This window comes from Prunus mume, linkage group LG6 (genome assembly GCF_029339155.1).
Source record: "Prunus mume cultivar Tortuosa linkage group LG6, ASM2933915v1, whole genome shotgun sequence".
NCBI classification, from domain to species: domain Eukaryota; kingdom Viridiplantae; phylum Streptophyta; class Magnoliopsida; order Rosales; family Rosaceae; genus Prunus; species Prunus mume.
Window position 1 is genome coordinate 14,373,612 of NC_142703.1, and position 17,401 is coordinate 14,391,012.

The 17,401-nt window shown below is 35.5% G+C and overlaps 5 protein-coding genes across 7 annotated transcripts; 3 read left to right on the forward strand and 2 right to left on the reverse strand.

Annotated features, from left to right (window-relative positions):
* Positions 1-276: 276 nt before the first annotated feature.
* On the forward strand, positions 277-3,072 carry LOC148916207 (uncharacterized). Of its 2 annotated transcripts, none has more exons than XM_089055429.1 (4): positions 277-435; positions 970-1,240; positions 2,060-2,123; positions 2,353-3,072. In XM_089055429.1, exons 1-4 carry the CDS (start codon positions 368-370, stop codon positions 2,931-2,933), a joined length of 984 nt encoding a protein of 327 aa, XP_088911555.1. In that variant the 5' UTR covers positions 277-367; the 3' UTR covers positions 2,934-3,072. The 2 variants fall into 2 exon arrangements, with proteins under 2 accessions (XP_088911555.1, XP_088911556.1); XM_089055430.1 differs by having other exon boundaries at positions 2,063-2,123.
* A 1,636-nt stretch (positions 3,073-4,708) lies between these two features.
* On the forward strand, positions 4,709-5,344 carry LOC103335132 (protein ELC-like). Its single transcript, XM_008238134.2, has one exon. It carries the CDS (start codon positions 4,709-4,711, stop codon positions 5,342-5,344), a length of 636 nt encoding a protein of 211 aa, XP_008236356.2.
* A 3,796-nt stretch (positions 5,345-9,140) lies between these two features.
* On the forward strand, positions 9,141-12,857 carry LOC103335095 (uncharacterized). 2 transcript variants are annotated; one of them, XM_089054341.1, is made up of 14 exons: positions 9,141-9,261; positions 9,553-9,816; positions 9,933-10,013; positions 10,107-10,189; positions 10,277-10,383; positions 10,474-10,584; positions 10,733-10,842; positions 11,158-11,431; positions 11,517-11,594; positions 11,716-11,766; positions 11,840-11,929; positions 12,249-12,329; positions 12,471-12,533; positions 12,683-12,857. In XM_089054341.1, the coding sequence occupies exons 2-14, from the start codon at positions 9,623-9,625 to the stop codon at positions 12,707-12,709; spliced, it is 1,350 nt and encodes a 449-aa protein (XP_088910467.1). In that variant the 5' UTR covers positions 9,141-9,261; positions 9,553-9,622; the 3' UTR covers positions 12,710-12,857. The 2 variants fall into 2 exon arrangements, with proteins under 2 accessions (XP_088910467.1, XP_008236320.2); XM_008238098.3 differs by having other exon boundaries at positions 9,146-9,816.
* A 694-nt stretch (positions 12,858-13,551) lies between these two features.
* LOC148916208 (EPIDERMAL PATTERNING FACTOR-like protein 4) lies at positions 13,552-13,985 on the reverse strand. Its single transcript, XM_089055076.1, has 2 exons — positions 13,875-13,985; positions 13,552-13,767 (listed from the first exon to the last, which is right to left on the reverse strand). Exons 1-2 carry the CDS (start codon positions 13,983-13,985, stop codon positions 13,552-13,554), a joined length of 327 nt encoding a protein of 108 aa, XP_088911202.1.
* Positions 13,986-14,310: 325 nt separating this feature from the next.
* LOC103335097 (Radical SAM superfamily protein) lies at positions 14,311-17,169 on the reverse strand. The gene is made up of 7 exons (XM_008238099.2): positions 16,793-17,169; positions 16,591-16,701; positions 16,386-16,520; positions 16,173-16,277; positions 15,168-15,337; positions 14,953-15,052; positions 14,311-14,829 (listed from the first exon to the last, which is right to left on the reverse strand). Exons 1-7 carry the CDS (start codon positions 17,066-17,068, stop codon positions 14,593-14,595), a joined length of 1,134 nt encoding a protein of 377 aa, XP_008236321.2. The 5' UTR covers positions 17,069-17,169; the 3' UTR covers positions 14,311-14,592.
* Positions 17,170-17,401: the final 232 nt, after the last annotated feature.

Consider the following 17,401-nt stretch of genomic DNA (forward strand, 5'->3'; position numbering starts at 1 on the left):
TTAGTTGAATTGCCTCATACCTTTGGTGTGCTTCCAAGTGATTCAAGCTTATTTGTATTGTGTGTATGAGTTTTCCCTTTTCCCTTACTAAACGTCGGCAAAAAAGCATAAAAAGAAGAAAGATATCCATATCAATCCTAACAGAAAAGAAAAAAGGATTAAAAGAAAAGTTTGACGTGGCACGAATCCGAGTATTTAATTGTGATCAAATTTCCGGCCCTGATCCTGCGGTCAAAATCGCATCTCTCACGCAAAATACAAACACCCGCAACTGATACGAAGCAACCCTAAGCTACACTTCTCTGCCCACACTTCCAGGGACTCAGTCTCTCTCTCTCTCTCTCTCTTCCCCAATTCCCACAACCCTATGTCGCGACGAGGCAGTCGGGATTCCGACTCAAGACGACATCGTTCCAGATTTGACAGAGAACCCAGGTATCATTTGTCTCTGCATAACATGCGTGTGTGAATCAAATTTGGGACTTAAATGGGTTTAAGGATTTAATGCATTAAAACTGAGTTACTGCTCTGAAAGCTGTAGTGTTGTAGTGAATTTGAATTATGATAGTATTAACAAAACTATTTATTCTGCGTTATTTTCTCTTTCAGTTTTGGCTTTATCAATTTTATGAGATAAATGAAGAACATTGGAGATTTTCAATAATAAAAAAATTGAAAATATATGAATTTAAGCTTGTATTTTTATGTGTTTTGTTAGATTTTAGAAGGAAAAATATGTGGCCTTAAACAAGGTAAATCTTTCATTTTTATGCGTATTTGATTAAAAGATTCTAGCTTTATGTGGTAAGGCTCTGCTTAAGTCTTCATTTAAGTTTGGGTTTGAAAGAGGTTATTTAAAAGTTGATTTGTCTCTGGAAAATGTCTGTAACATGGTTATAATGAGATAAGAATAGTTTTTTTTTTTAAAAGTAGAATGTCATTCTTAATGATTTTCATGGGTTTTCTTAGTCCTAAGAGGTCTAGGAGGGATGGAAAAGACGAAAAAGAGAGAGTCACCAGCAAAAGTAATTCGGAAAGTGCAAAGCAGTCTGACCAGGATCAAAAGCACCAGCCCAGGCTGCAAGATACATTGCCACTTGAATCCCCATTAGCAACTGACTCGAAGGTTGAAAATGGGGCATCCAGAAAAGAGTCTGATAAGAAACCCAGTGGACATCTAGAAGGAACCAAACTCTCTTCTGATCCAACTGATGTACCCCGGTCACGATCTTATTTTCAGGTGGGGTATAGATTTATGAATCTTATCAACGTGTTTTGCTTTTATTGTATAATGATGAGCTAATCTCTAGCACGCATATCATCTTCAGAATCCTGTGTTTCTAGGATTCTGATTCTATGTCTAGATCATCTTGTAAAATACTTATTGCTGAAGATATTTTAGCTTAGTGATAATAATTGTACCGTCTTGCAAAATTGTAAGTTACTGAATTGCAACTTGTGTTTATTTATGTTTTTTTGGCTGTGTCTAACTTCAGAGTCTATGACGGGAAACTGTCTTCTGTATTAAATGTGTCCTTAGTCTGTATGCTGTAGGAACTGCCATAGGAGCTCATCCACTACCTTCCAAAGTTGTGTGCATATTTTTCCTCAGTTTAGAGCAATTTAGGAGGCTTAAAGTTGTTCACTTACATTTCTGTGGGTTTATCGTTAGGCATTAGCAGGTTGTAGTAAGTGATTGTTATTACTCTACATTTTATTATGTGGTTTAGGGGATTAACTTTTACTTCAAAAGTAAGATATTTCTTACTAGATGAGTTGGCAGAACTGGACAAGAAACTACTGTAACTTTATTACGTTTCCTTTCAATTGAATTGACATGAAACACTTTTGGAAGACATGCTTAAACCTTATTTCCACCATGACTTGGAAATTGCTCGTCTAATAACCTGAAATTCTGTTGAGTTTACTCATATGGTTGCTATCCAGTGTATGAAAACCTTTTTTCGTGGCTGATGTAGCGGGATTCTTGATCGGCCCTATTCCTTCAAGTTCATCCTTGTATATAACAATATTAGACTTGCCTGTGCATGTCTTATAGCAGCACGATGAGCGTGGTAATGCCAGGCAAGTTGATCGAAGCTCTCGTCGTGGTTCAGCTGCCGGTGAGATTTCTTATCTTAATTTTTTATTCAATTATTAATCGCCATTCCTTTTCACATGTTAAAATTTAAATATCATACTGAAGAAAAAAGAAAGGAAAACCCCTTTCTTTTCTAGGTTCATGCTATTTTTCATCATAATCTATGCAACATATGTCTGTTATTTTTCTTGTGTTGGAAAATATCATTTGCAGTATCAGTAGCGTAATTTGCTTTTCCTGTTCTATTTTAGAACGTGGATCGTGGAGGGATTCCAAGGATAGGTATGATGATAGGACAGTGAGCAAGACAACAACTAATGATTCACGGCCAAAAAATGAGAAACCCAAGGGGGATGAAAACAGGACCTGGCGCCATAATGGGTTCTTTGAAATGGAGGCTAATCCACCACCGGAAAGGAAAAGACCTGCATTCAGGGAGAAGAAGATTCCACTGGAGTCTGAAAATGGTGACAAAACAACTGCAGAGATTGCAAAGTCAAACCATCCTGATGCAGAAGGAAGTAGAAAAAGGGAGGAAAGAGGCAACAACCCACGCCACTTGGATAGATCTGAGAAGCAATTTACAGGAGAGAGGTTTCCTTACAGGGGAGAGGCACAGCAGGGTTCCTTTCCTTTGAGAGAAAGGTACACTGGTGGTGCCGGCCGCAACTATAGAGGAAGAGATAGATTCAGTGGGAGACAAGGGTTTCAATCTAGTGGTGGTCGCGGTGAGAAATGGAAGCATGATTTATATCATGAGGCCAACAGGAGCCCAACACCGAAAAATGAAGAGGATCAAATTGCAAAGGTGGAAACACTTTTGGCTTCATAGGATTGAATTGGCATGCAGATGGCACTAGGTCTTGTATCTGCATATTTGCATAGCTGTGTCTTTTGTTTCTTTAGGTGTCCCTTTTGCATGTTTAACAAAATTAAGGTACTTTCAATATAAGGTCTGTTTTATTGCTTTATTTTGTTAATTGAACTTTCTTTTTGGGTAACCTGATGGGATTGCCAAAACATGTTAATGTTCTCATGAAATGGCGGAGTGTTCTCATGAAATGGCGGAGTGTTCTGTTCCACCCTCTTTTCTTTTCATTTATTTATTTACTTTAGAAATAGAAGCTTTTTATTTTTATTATCAAGTGGCTTGGCTGTGGCTCCCTCTGACTCTATGGCATTGGCTATTCTCAAATAGCAATAGGAAGCCTCCCCGGGGTACATTACAAATGCCAAATGCGTGACAGGATATTTCAAATAAAACTAACATGATATGAATCATCTCTTTACATGTGGTATCAACCTAACCCCAATTTATGTCCAGAGAAAAACATTCAAATCAAAACCAGCAAATTCACAAGAATATTTAATTCATTATGTTGTTTAGTAATGGCAATGGCATCTTCTAGAGAATGCAATTTGGTTCATGCTTCTCTCGCCTTCCGCCTATAAGAACATGTATGTTTTCAATGCAATAATTTTATTTTTGGCAACAGGGCAGAACCAGGTGTTTATTCAAACGGCTAGCTAAAGTCATTAGCTTAAAATCTAATGCTTTTTTTTTTTTTTTTTTATACTTCCAATTTCTATAGTTTTCTATAAATAAAAGTAAACATTAAATCCTATAAACTACGCACATAAAATGACACCACAATGGAAAAGTGCGTCAAACTCTCCCCCTCCCCTGATGTACCCAAGTTTGATTCGCTAGTTCATAACTCCATTAACTAAAGTTATCAGACATCAAATTCAATTTTGATACGTATTATTAGACATTTCCGATGTCATTGGAGATGCTCTTAACTAAGCAAATAAATTAAATATAAGATGATTATAAGTCTATAGGTTGAGCGTAGGCAATGGGTAATGTTTTATAGGGTGAAATCGCATAAAAATACATTTAATATTTTTTAATATTTTTTAAAGACTACCTAGGCTAGAGCCCATGGTAGCCTTGTCACTAGTCCGACCATGTTTTTGGGGTCAAATCATGTGTTTTAAAATAATAATAATAATAATGGGCCAAAACATGCAACGTCTTTCATGCATGGGTCTACAAATTATCTTGCGAAAACTTACCCCTTTATAAAAAAATTCAGAATAGGAAACAAAGGACCCCACCTCTCTTCCCTTTTTTTTTTTTTTTTTTTAGGGGGGGATCTTTTTCGTGATTTAGGTCTTGATAGCATCATCCCATCGTTTTAACTTCTCATACCTAAACAAGTACAAAATCACCTTTTTTCTCAGGAAAAAAAAGGGAAATCAGATATATAACGTACAAAAAAAATAAATTCCTAAACTTCCACAGGTTACCCTAACTAATTGCATAAAACTTTTCAAAAGAGGAAAGGCAAAAAATTAAAATAAAATAAAAAACTCTAATCTCTTCAGGAATCTTAGTCACCCAACATCTATATAAATCGACTTCACTTTGTCACCCTTTCACTATATTTTACTCATCACCATAACAAGAACTTCCAACGGCATAAATCTCTCACTATTTCATTATATTCTTCTCATCACCATAATAGCCTTCTCTTCCTCCTTCGGCCAGCTCTTCCCATGGATCAATCGTCAGGATTACGGTTTTATCATTCTCTCCTTCCGATGCCAAACTTGACTCTTCAGCAAAACCTCATTCTGTATGCAATTACTCTAATAGAAATAGGTGAGGGCCGCCTTGATTACCCTATACAAGATAGGCACAGAATACTTACCGATGTTATCCAGTTGCTCTTTCACATGCCTTCATTAGTTCCGAAGAGGGGTAGGTTTCAGAAAGGAGAACCCCTCGTTTTGGTGATCAAGGGAACCATTCCCATCTTTTATAAGGCCCAGCATTACAAAACCCCAATCAAAATATGGGTTCCATTAGGTTATCCTAGGGACTCTCCGAAGGTGCGCGTGGTGGTCGAGGACCAAGCGATATTGTCAATCAAGTTCCCTCACCCTTATGTCGACGCTGGAGCTGGTGGTCTAGTAAATGTGCCGTACATGCAGGCTTGGACCGAATCACACTTAGAGATAAGAACTCTCACAGATCTGGTAATTAATATGTGTGAATGTTTTAGTGTAGACCCACCCGTTCGACAAAGGGTGCCGCCGAAGCCGCCGGCCCCGGTACCCACGTTCCCCATTCCGCAACCACCTCAGGAGCAAGAGATGCAAGAGAGGGAGAGGCAGGAGGAAGGCAAGAGATTCAGAGGCAAGAGAGGCCGAGGTTGGGCTTGTGGTCTTCTTTGAATGTATTTTGTTCAATAGTTTATATTTTGTTTTGGTTCATGAGTTAATTGTTTCTTCCTATAATTGTAATTTCAGCTACTTTTGGTAGTGAATTGTTTAGTTTTACTTTGATTTTGACATAAACCCAAATCATAGAAAGATCATTAAGCTGTTCCATTAAACTGTTTTGTTCCGTTTTATTTTGACTTGGTAGTACTTGTGAGCCCGCGTGGTTTTCGGTTGTAGTTCTTTTTTTCTTATAAAAAAAATAAAAAGATCATTAAATTATACCAAAATTCGTTTAATTTCACGAATAATTCATTCAAGAACATGTAGTTATAATTTTGAGAATTGAAGTAATGCATATGTACTAGCTTGTTTATGATTTCATTTATGAAGGACTGGTCGATGTCCGACTTTGACGTAATCACTAGCCCACCCAAAAACAAGATAAAATCATATGTACGGACATGACTAGCTATGTGGCATCAAATTAACATGCAACACTTTTGAGTTATCAGTCACATTTATGTGGCCCCAAATTGACCCAACAAAATAAGTTAATAAAAAATAAAAAATTTCCATGTGCTAATTGAAAGGCTCAAGCTTCAAGCTATGTTGTTGGTAAAAATTTAAGGCTTCAAATCCTCACTTTCATTTTTCTTGAATGTTTTTTTAAAATTTTTTTTTTTGGGGTTAATCAAGTTTGTCAGTTGTTGTGCAACTCATTTTGACATTTCAGAAGCTTTTTTAAAAAAACTCTGATATTTTTCTGAATTTTGCGGAGAAGATAACAAAGTAGGAGAAGTATAATGGTGAGAGAGAGAGGAGAAGACGGTAGAGTTTCAAACTTTCAATGTAGGGAAAGAAGGAGAGAGAAAAGCAGGTGATGTATAGAAGAGAGATGAATCTCGTACATGGTTTGCATTACTGTTTTGAAAAAGTAAATAGTATTTTAAAATAAAATCATAACAGATGCATTTCTAATCATTGGATTATTTATCATTCAATGACTAAAAAAGTGTGTCAAAATATGTGGTTTTATGTGTGACCCTCGATCGTTGACCCTATATATGAATTTATGTGCTTCATCCCGTGATAATTGATGCTAGTGTCTCCTCCATCTTGTGGAAGATTTTTATTATCAAATTTATCTCAATGAAAGGTTATGCGAGATGTAGAAGCACTAGCCTCATTTATTAAGGGATTAACCACAAAATTAGAGCACGACTGCTGCAAAAGAAGCAAAATCACCCATTTTATTAGAAAATAAAAATATTGTTTTATTGCTTGGGAGTGAAGAAACGAACTTGAAAATGTGTTTCATTTAGTCCTTAAATATCACCTTTTTAAAAATATTTTCTTTCCTTTTCTCATTTGTACAAAAAAAAAAACCCCCCAAATTTATGTAATTATAGGCACTGCATTTGGAATATTATGCAGCCCGACCCTGAGTCAAGGAAGTTAGTGTAACCACCCTAGGCCCCGGCTCAAGGGTGGGCCCCAAATTTTTTTATTTGGTCATATTTTGGTAACTAGTTATATAGATAGATATACACATCAATATTATCTTAAGTTGATTCCAATAGTGGTGGTAAGGTAATGTGCATCCTTTTTAATTTCAATTTTTATGTGAGTGGCTGGTTCTTTTTAGTACTTTAATTTAATTTTATTTTTTTTATCTTCAATCATTTCTTATATACAAAAAATAAATGACATTCTGTCAGAAGTTTACATTTTTTCTATGGTCATACAAGTTATATATATTGTTACATTGAGAGCATCACCAATGGAGAGGTGTATTTTCAGGGTTGTAAACCCTCTTTTACATCCCCTTCACATTTCCTTGGGGTGTAAATGTTGTTTTTGCTCCAATGAGAAAAGACGTTAATCTAAATAGGTCCAAATATGTATATTCGATTTAATTGTATTAATTCATTTTCTTGTTATTTTTTTAATGTTTTAATTGTTTAAACTTAATTTTCTATGTGTTAAGTTTGGTTTATTTTTCCAAACAAATAGACCTTAAAAAAATTAAAATTTGGAGAACATATGATTTTATGACAAAATAGATGGGTATAAAATGGTGGTCTTTCATTTTGAATGAAAAACCATCTCCACCATTGAATTTGGAGCCATTGGGCTTTCCTTGCAGAAGTCAATTTTTTGACATTATGCAGAAGCTCATTTATAAACATACCCAAAAAATATACAATTGTTGATTTTGGGTGTGTTTTATGTTTAAATACTTGGATTTTTTTATAAATACACTTTATTTATAAATTTGTATATAAAAAATCTCTCAACTTTGAGTGTGTTGGCATCAATCTTGCAACTCAAAAAAACAAAAGTGGCGAGTTGCATTCTACTTGCGCATGAGTAGCGAGTAAGTCAGGAAATATCGTAGCGTTTCTCTTTCCTCTCTCTCTTACTTTCTTTGACTTGGGGCCCGCTTCTTGGATGTAAAAAGATGTAAACTTCCATCTATTTTTCCATCTTACGGTGGCTTGCTATATTTGCAGCAGTATAACACCCTTCCATTGCAGTTGATTCCGGTCAAATGAGGTGTAAATGTGCTATGCACCCTCACTAGTGATGCATTTACAATGAGGGTGTAAATTCAGTGTAAAACTTTTATTCCCATTTACACTTTCGGTGTAAATATGTTTTTGCTCTAATAGGGTGTAAATTGAAGTGTAGTAAGTCTCAACCTTTTATCTGACTTTTCTTTATTTTTCTTTTCTTTTCTCGGGTGGGTCCTCCTGCAAGGGATGTAAAAATAGATGTAAATATACATTTTATTTTACATCCTCATGGTGGTGATGTATATTTACAATATTTACATCTCTTCCATTGGAGACGATTCCAATGACTCAGTGTATATTTAACATACATATACACATTGTGGATGCTCTAAGAGAAAGAAACCCTTGGAGTTTCGAACCTGAGTATCAAGTAGGGGGAAGGGGGAGGCCATCACTGTGGTATCTGCTCTTGAAAAAAGTTATATTTTTTAATATTCTACACACAAGCGCAAATAAATTCAAATGAATTTTCTTGTGTGTGGAGCTATATATACATATGATCTTCAATCATTTCTTATAGACAAAAATTAAATGACACTTTGTCGAGTCCTAAACTTTTTTCTATGGTTATAAAAGGTTCTATACAACACATGCAAATAAAACTAAAACGATCTTTCTTGTGTGGAGCTATACATACATACACGACGTTGACATGGGCCTTAAAAATCTTAGGACCGGCCTTGATATTATGGATTGGGTAATGGCTTCCAAGTCCTATAAGTAACACAACTAACCTCTATTGAAAACCTAATTTCCCAACTGGACCAAATCTCAATCCCCTTCTTACCTAACTACTAAATTACCAAATCAGATCGAAATCGAAGCTTCTTTCTTGTTTATAGGGTGAATATATATAGGGTTTTTGGGAAGTTAATTTCTGGGTTGGAAAAACACTTTGGACAAAAACCCTTATTTATTTTTTTGTTTCTTTAATTTGAAAAATCTTTTTGAAAAGTTTTCTTTTTCTAAAAGTGAAATTTTTTTGACTAAAACCTAAATTTACCCTTTTTTTAACAATCCAACAAAGAAAAGGAAACATCTGGAAAAAGAAAAAAAAAAAAAGGAAACAATTTTACAAAACAAAAAGAGTAAATTTTGTTAATAATATATATATTATTTTTGGGAAAAGGATTTAGAAACAATTTTTAGTTTTTTTTTTAAATTTTAAACTTTCTGGAAAAGGCTTTAGAAACAATTTTTCACTCAAAATTAGAACTTTTATAATCGTATTTTCTGAAATATGAAAACCTGTTCTTAATAGAACACCACCAAGCCGCCCCCAAATCAAAAACCTGAAAATTGAAGCGATGTGCAGCAGCACAGTGCTTCCCGCCCAAATGACCGAGAGAGGAGGTGAAGCTGCCAAAAAGATTTACCATTTACGGCTTGTTTGGGTCCACTTGGCAATTTTGATTTCTTTTCTTGTTGAACTCGGAATGCTTGCAATTATTCCCTTTCAGACTAGGATTAGAAAACACAAACCAAACCTATATATATTCACCATATAAACAACAAGCTTCGTTTTCGATATGATTTGGGAATTTATTAGTATTTGTGTAAGAAGGGATTGAGGTTTGGTCCAGTTGGGATTTGGAATTTAGGGCTTCCTGATTCGAATTAAATTGAGGAATTCGTCCGTTTCAGGGAAACAAAATCCAAACTTTGCCTGCTAATTTACTCCGAGAGTTGAATTCTCTCACAGGATTCATCGAACATGTCGAGAAGAGACAAAGCTCATCCTTCAAGCTCCAGGAAGCGTAGCCAAAAAAGTAATGATATTTTGTTACGTAGATCGGCTGGTAGAAAACCTGTACTTGCTGCTGGTGACGATGAGAGCTATGAAGAAGTGCCTCGGCCATCGCAACCAAAGCGACTTTCCCATTACCTAGAAATGTTGTATGAGAAAAGGTTCTTCCTTTCGAATTTTGTTTTTTTTTTCTTGTCTTTCTGTAACTCTCAGGGTTGTTATGTTGAATTTTCTTCGCAACAAATTTTGATGGGTTTCTTTGTTTTTGTTAATGAAGAGGATCCAAGCGAGAGGAGGCACTGGCTTCAATAACTGAAGTGTTAACTTGCAGATTAGAGAATGACTATCTGGAAGAGAAGTAAGCAAATTTTTATTTTATTTTCACAAATAACTATTCTTGTTTTATTGCTTGAAAGTTGGAAGTATAACAAGCACCTTTGTTTTCTTGCAGTTTTGCTACCTTTCTATACAGAGGATTAAATTCCCTGGAAAAAGGTTCTTCTAAAGAGAAGCAGCTATCACTACATGTTATAGGTTTGTCTAGCTCTGTCAAATAGCAAATTTATGTGGGTTTCACATTTGTCTGTAATGCTTATGGGTCTCATTTTATCATGATTTTAGGTTTGCTGGCCATAATCATTTGTTGTGAAGATAAACTCTCTGAAGTATACAGAGTTTTGCTTCCTGTACTTTCCGAGGGTCTAAAATCTGGAACCACGACATTAAAGGTAGTTTAATACGCTTCATACGCACCTAAATTTTATTAATAGGACTTCTCCAAGATGTATGAATCTCAGACTAAAAATGGTTTTATGCAGATGTTGAATTGTTTGGCTATTGTGGGTTTTTTTGGTTCAACTAACTCAGAGGAGACTGAAAGTGCCATGCAAATTATTTGGAAGTTCATTCATCCTGAATCTGTCAATGACGTATGTGCACCTTTCAATTTTTTTTTAACTTCACTTCAGCAGTCCCTATTTAGTTTCTCAAGCATTTAGGTTATAAATTGTTACAAATGGTACCAAATTTTAGAATAAAGAGCTGAAGTTGGTTTTTTTTTTTTATTAAAACTTTTAGGTCAACACAAAAAAGCATTCGCCAGAGGTTCTAGTTGCTGCAATATATTCTTGGCTGTTTCTTCTTACAAGCATGGAGGGATGGAGACTCAGCCACAACTCTTGGAATGGGTAAAATGTTAACTCAAAATAATCAGATAATTTATTTTTTTTTTCCAATTGTAATCTTTTATCAACTAAAATATTTTCTAAAAAAATTCATGCAATATTTAAATAGTAGTTTTGAATGAAGTTCTAAATTATTATTATTATTTTTTACGATAAGGGACATGGATGATAAATGCTATCTGTTTCTCTCTCCTTTTTGTTCCAGAAATCTTTTACTCCATAACTTGAATCATGTGTCATGCATATCAATCATTGACGATCCTTATGGATTGAATTATGTTGTTATTTCACTGTTCTAATATGAGCAAATTGATACAGGGCCGTTTGCTCCTTCTCAAACCTATTAGAGCATGGTGATAAATTAGTGCGTGTAGCAGCTTGTGAAGCACTGGCCTTAATATTTGAAACTGGAAATCTTGATAAGTTTTGGAAGGAAGCAAAGGATCACAGCAACTATTCACATATGCAACAATCACTGAGAGAAAATATTTTAAAGAAATTAAAGTGTCTTTATTTGGACACTAGAAGTGAGAATATTCCAAGAAGTGAGAATATTACAAAAAAAGTCTGCGAAGTTGTGAATTATTTTGAGGTAACGGTCAATTTCATGTTTTCTTTTTTTCCTCTGCCAGTACATTGAGATAAAAACCTTAAAGAGTGATTTGTTCATATATCAGAGTTTTCAATGTTTGGGAACATCTTTAACAATCAATGGAAAAGATCTAAAGTTGTCATCATGGTATCAAATGATTCAGGTAATCGCATGTTTTATATTTCATATTATTATTTGTTTATAAGTTTCAACGTTTGATTGATTTGCAAAGTTTTCTAATTACTGTCTTCTTTTTTCTGTTTTGAAAAATATTTTATCAACAGTTGCAGTTTTTGAAGAATTTTCTAAATGATGGATTCAAAATACATATGAAGGTTGGTTTTCCATCTTACTGATTTTCTCAGCATTCTTATTATTTTAAGTAGGAGTAACATTTTTTTGGAACAGGAAAATGAGAAACTTCAACATTTGTTTGAATTCAATCCACGTAGAATAAAGAATTTAGGTCCAGAACTCTATGTATCTACCACTGATAAGGTTGGTAATCTCTCTTTATTTCTCTAGTTTGATTTTTGCATCGTCTTAGATAAATCTTAAAGTTGAATTTGAAGTTTGTCAAATATATCAATGTACGTAGAATATGGGCAGCACATTTTGTTTTTTTTGTTTCATATTGGTGACTGTTTTTACTTTTTTATATTGTGGTTGCTGAACTCAGGATATTTTTAGCACATAATTTTATTGAAGATATATCAACCATCATAGTTCATTGTCTATTGATATTTTAATCTTTTAAATGTATTGTGGTCAGTTTGAGGCATTATTGTTCTAATCCCCATTAAACTTAAATTTACAGATTACTGTCCGTTTCTTTTTACCCGAAGAAAGAAATGCTGAAACACTAACGAAGGAAAATAAAAAGAAAGAGAGAGTTTGGGTATGCTTCTATTTCTTTTGTTACGTTTGGAGTGTTTTCTCCATAGGGCAAAAACTTTTTGGGATGAATATATAATTCCAAAAAGTAGTCCAATCCTTAACCAAACTGGGACATTTGCACTAACATTTGCATTATGTGCAGAGGAATTCTCTTCTGGAGAAGGCAAGAACACAATTAATGAGCAAGCATCGTCGCATGTCAGAGGTAATACTCGTGCTACTTTCTTTTTGCTGACAGTTTTAACTGTCTTGCGGTTATAAAAAGAAAATCATGTATATTCCCCAATAGTGCTTGCCAAAATACTACCTTTAAATGTTGGGAGTACTTCTCACACATTACTCTTCTTTCTGCAGGAAATGAACTGCTGCGACTATGATTGACGGTGGAAATGAGCACTTGATTGTTAAGTTAAATGGGGTCTTATTTCTACATTTTAGGAGAATTAACCATTTTTTTTGGGTACAAGAATTGTTGTATACTTTATTTACTAGTAATACAATAAAGATATCTTCCGCTTATTATTATTTATCAGTCGCTTTTCATTCATTAAAGTTTATATATTCGACCTAAGAAGATTTAGTGGATTCTTAAAATGCTGAAGAAACGGCAGTTGAGCTTGAGACAATAAAGTCAAGCCATTCTGACCCTTCCATGGAAGGAAGTAGAGAGAACGTAGGAAGATATATTTGCCACCCTGTCCTGTATCTTGTTTTTAAATTTTGCTTTAGGCTCTCTCTTTGCGTTGGACAGGCGCAGGCCTGTCTGTGTCCATGTTAACACTTGGACCAACTTTTTCAACATATTTTCAAGATTAATTTATATATTTAATCTGTCTCAATCCCATTACACAAACATCTGGGAACCATGGGAGAGATCTTTCAGTCTTTTCCCTGTCTTCCCCTAGTGGCATACATCATGAACTGCATAATTCTTAGTTAACCTCAATTCATACATATTCATTACCTTAAATGTACTAAGCCTGCAAACTGACTTATTATCCGTACATAACGAAAGATTCTTACATATAACGGATATATACAATGCGTTTCTCACAGTAAACTCGTCGAATGTTGGTTACCCGATCAATTATTGTGAGAAATGTCATATTCATATGTCCGAGTATAAGAATTTTTCGTACATAACAAGGCTTGCATGAAACTTTCTTCTATTAGTTTGGAGAATACCTATCTTAGGCCTAATTACAGCTGCAACAAATCTTAGCCTAAGGGGAAAATATGTTATCACCACAGGAACATTTCCACACCTGTGGATAGTACTCGTTCTCTTCCAATGCCATTGCTCGGACTGATACTTGAACTGGCATGCAAGGCTCGCACTGGTTACACTTTAAATGGCAAGTAGCCGGAAACGACCCTCTCCTTCCCTTTTTAACAATCCGTCGAGGCGGCTCATTCGGCATTGGCATCCCAGCAACAGCCTAAACAAATAAACAAAATTGAAACATGGATTCAATATTTCACATTGCACCAGAAAAAGAAAAGGTTAAAGAGCAAAGTTACAGTGCAAAGTGTGGTATGAACTCACCGGTGAAGGTGATGGAGAGTTGGCCAAGTTGCTCGAGTGAACCAAGCAAGAGATGAGCATGGTGAGCAAGAGGGCAAACATTAACGTTCTGGGATTTGCTTCTTGTTGCATTTTTCTCAATTTGTTGTTTTTGTGAATTGAAAACCAACAGCACAAAACTCTCTGGGTTTCTATAAAAGCTTATTTCTTTTCTAGCCTTTTTTTTTCTCTTAGTTAAATTGAAATTGTTGAATTGGTCTGCTAGGGTGAGTGAGTGTGACGTTGCAGTGGTTGAAACATTTTTCTGAAGTAGTCAAGATGCTCCACACGTGTTAGTTCTGAGAGAAGCAGGGTGGTCACGTGCATATGACGACATGCCATGCTGGTTTGGTATTTTTGAAAAGCAGAGAGGAATTCATCCTTGAAATCCAGCCGTTCATCTTTGACTCTTAGGCACTGATCAAAACTGTATCATTTACGTTCATGTCAATATCTACAACCACCCAAAAACCCACACATTTGGGGAGATAAGTGGAAAAAGTTGAAAGAAAAAGTTTTAGGTGTATCTAGTGAAGATTTTAAACTAAGAGGATGAAATTACAAAAGAAATTTTGCTTCTGCAACCACAAAAATAACAGAATGAATTACAAAGTTGTCAAAATTACACGAAGACAAATTGTCCTCCAGAGCAGTGTTGATTACTTTGACTGGCATTACACCTCCTGGGGCAAGAAGAGACCTATCTGACCTGAAGATCTTCTATATCAGTTAAGAGAACTGTGTTCTCAATTGACCTCTTGTTCACAACCAACTGCCCACATGCTCCACTTATGTCCTGACCCATTTCCTTACGAACTGTTGTTCGGATGCCATAAGTACCTCGTAAGATTTTCTGGAAACTCGATACTTTCTCTTCGTTACTGGTGCTGAACTTACTCAGATCACCAATTGGATTAAAGGGTATTAGATTAACCACCTGTGTGACCGGAAACAACAAATCCACCAATTATTTATTGGGGTATGATACACAAAGATACAGCACACAAAAAAGGGAAATAGAAATTCATCAAATGCTGCCAGTTCAGAGATAAAAACACACCACTTGAAATGTCTCTAGCAATTTCCCGAGCTGGTGTGCATTTTGCTCTTCATCATTCACTCCATCAAGCATTATGTACTCAATGAAGATTTTTTGCTGACTGAAGATTAAGGGCAACAGTGAGATTCTCTAGGAAAATGACAGTCAAAGTGTAGTTGTAAAGACACAAAAGCTAAAATAATTTACTAAAAGCATGAGGTGTAACAAAATTTTACGTGTTCTTTTGATATTCTTGTAGTGTATCCATAAGCTTTACTAAAGGAAAAGCTCGAGCTGCAGGCATTATCTGACAACGAATTTCTTGTACAGGTGCATGCAGTGAAACTGCTAAATTCAGTCCTGGAAGGTCAATATGAAGCTTTTTGATAGCATGAATAATGCCAACCTACAGAAGATTAGATGCACAACTGATAGACCAGTAAGCCAAACGTTTCTAGCACTTGAGAACTATTTCATAAGACTACTGCAACTATGATTCATTTCCATGCAACTGAAGACTTAGGAGAGCTTTGTACTACGTAGTTACTTTCCATCTGCCATATAAAAGGAAAAGTGGCAGGGAAGGGTTGCATCTTAAGTTTCATCCATGGAGGTCCCCAATTCAGGCCATCATAGAAAAAACAAATTATGTAAACATATCTTCAGTTAAAGGGAAATGCTTTACACATTCTGCCCTACTCTAAGAAGCCTGTATGTTATTGGTCCACAAACTGTAGACAAAATATCATGAACTAACAAAAAGAAAAAAAAAATTACAAAACCTTGATTATAGAAGCATATAGAATGGTATGAGAAATTTATTAAGTCCATCATATCCAAAGGCCTAGAACAATAGAATGGTCTAAGTTCAGTTAGTGACTTCCAAGACAACTGTAATAATGGTGGGAATACATTTCATGGACAGAACCAAAAGAAATATGATATAACTTTAACCAAAAGTTGAGATTAACTGGGCTTATCATCAGTGTCTTAGTCTATAGTTAATCTCACTTCTCAAAATAAGGTTCCCTCATGAAAGAGTCCCTTGAATGGAAAATCAAGTAGCCAAACACAAAGCAGCTTTCTAAAGAACTTAATTGCATGAAACCTTAACTTCACGCATTTCAGAGAGGAGGGGGGAATTTTCTTATGAACTCTTTGAAAACTGATTAGAAAAAGAAAAAAAAAAGCATAAAGAATCTTATGCAATCTTATGCATAATAGCAGTTTGCAATGCGTACCGTGGACACAGTAATTTTCTTTGGCGACAAATGAAATGGTGGTCCAGTCATGACATGAATCGCTTCCACTAAGGCACCATAGTTATTCAATGGTTCCCCCATTCCCTGACAAAAGAACCAAAGTTTTGAAAAGATCACTTATTTCTTCCACATACATAACATATCATTCCAATGGAAACAAACAAGTAAGCCAGTAAAGATATAAAAAATTACCATGAAAACAACATTGCGTATAGGCGAAATACGAGAAGCATGAACCAGTTGCTCCACAATCTCCCCCGAGGTCAGATTGCTCTTAAACCCCATACTCCCAGTGGCACAGAATGTGCAACCCATTTTGCAACCAACCTATTAACATCAACAGAAACATTCAAAAGCAAGCATTTTTAACAAAAACCAAAATTTCAAAACTCAATACCTGAGATGATACGCACAAGGTGGACCTCATTCCACCAGGGCGGGGCTTCCCATTGTACTTTCCCAAGCGGGTATCGTACCTCATAATCACAGCCTCCACAAGAGCCCCATTCTAATAAAAAAAAACAACAAACAATGCGTAAGTCTCTCTCATTTAAGCATTTTATCAAATGGGTTGTGTGCGAAAGGAGAAAATCGCATACCTGTAGCTTTATAAGGAGCTTGGTGGTGAGTTGGTCTGAGGAATCCATGGCCGAGTGGACACAGGAGGTTAGGGTTTTGAACTTTGAGGTTAGAAGAGGGTACGCGGCGGAGGGTAAAGACGGAATTTGGTCCAATTGGGCGTCGGGGTTTTGGATCACCTGCTTCCATATGTAGGGGATGAAGCTGGGCTTGACCCCGGACTTTTCCAGTTCTGATTTCAGCTCTCCCGCGTCGAAGATTGATCGAAACGACATCGTATTTTTTCCACTTTGCATAATTTTGAGCGTTGGCTGGGTGTTGCAGCGGCGGAGACGAAGTGTGGCTTATGGCTCTGTTGTGAAATCGTGCATGGAAAAGCGTTTGAAGAACTTCGAAACGACGTCGTGCGTACAACTTTTACTTATATAATATTAATTTAAAATAATTTAGATTATCGCTTATATTTATATTTTAAAAAAATGATAATATCAAAGCACACAAAAACGTAAAACATAATAAACAAAGAATTTGAACTCTTTTTACATATAACATTCACTTAGAAATTTAGAAAATGGTTTATTCCTGTTGGAATTTTAGTTCACAATAAGAAAAGAATTATATATTGTCAT

Bases quoted from the DNA above. Each gene is read 5' to 3' on its own strand.
- LOC103335095 (XM_089054341.1), top strand. From the start codon at position 9,623: ATGTCGAGAAGAGACAAAGCTCATCCTTCAAGCTCCAGGAAGCGTAGC. The intron at 10,014-10,106 runs GTAAGCAAATTT...GTTTTCTTGCAG, and splicing joins AATGACTATCTGGAAGAGAA to TTTTGCTACCTTTCTATACA. The intron at 11,595-11,715 runs GTAATCGCATGT...TTTTATCAACAG, and splicing joins CATGGTATCAAATGATTCAG to TTGCAGTTTTTGAAGAATTT.
- LOC148916208 (XM_089055076.1), bottom strand. From the start codon at position 13,985: ATGCAACAAGAAGCAAATCCCAGAACGTTAATGTTTGCCCTCTTGCTC. The intron at 13,768-13,874 runs GTGAGTTCATAC...TTATTTGTTTAG, and splicing joins ACTCTCCATCACCTTCACCG to GCTGTTGCTGGGATGCCAAT.
- LOC103335132 (XM_008238134.2), top strand. From the start codon at position 4,709: ATGCCAAACTTGACTCTTCAGCAAAACCTCATTCTGTATGCAATTACT.
- LOC103335097 (XM_008238099.2), bottom strand. From the start codon at position 17,068: ATGCAAAGTGGAAAAAATACGATGTCGTTTCGATCAATCTTCGACGCG. The intron at 16,278-16,385 runs GTAATTTTTTAT...TTCTTTTGTCAG, and splicing joins TACGCAATGTTGTTTTCATG to GGAATGGGGGAACCATTGAA. The intron at 15,338-16,172 runs GTACGCATTGCA...AATCTTCTGTAG, and splicing joins AGAAAATTACTGTGTCCACG to GTTGGCATTATTCATGCTAT.
- LOC148916207 (XM_089055429.1), top strand. From the start codon at position 368: ATGTCGCGACGAGGCAGTCGGGATTCCGACTCAAGACGACATCGTTCC. The intron at 436-969 runs GTATCATTTGTC...GGGTTTTCTTAG, and splicing joins AGATTTGACAGAGAACCCAG to TCCTAAGAGGTCTAGGAGGG. The intron at 2,124-2,352 runs GTGAGATTTCTT...GTTCTATTTTAG, and splicing joins TCGTCGTGGTTCAGCTGCCG to AACGTGGATCGTGGAGGGAT.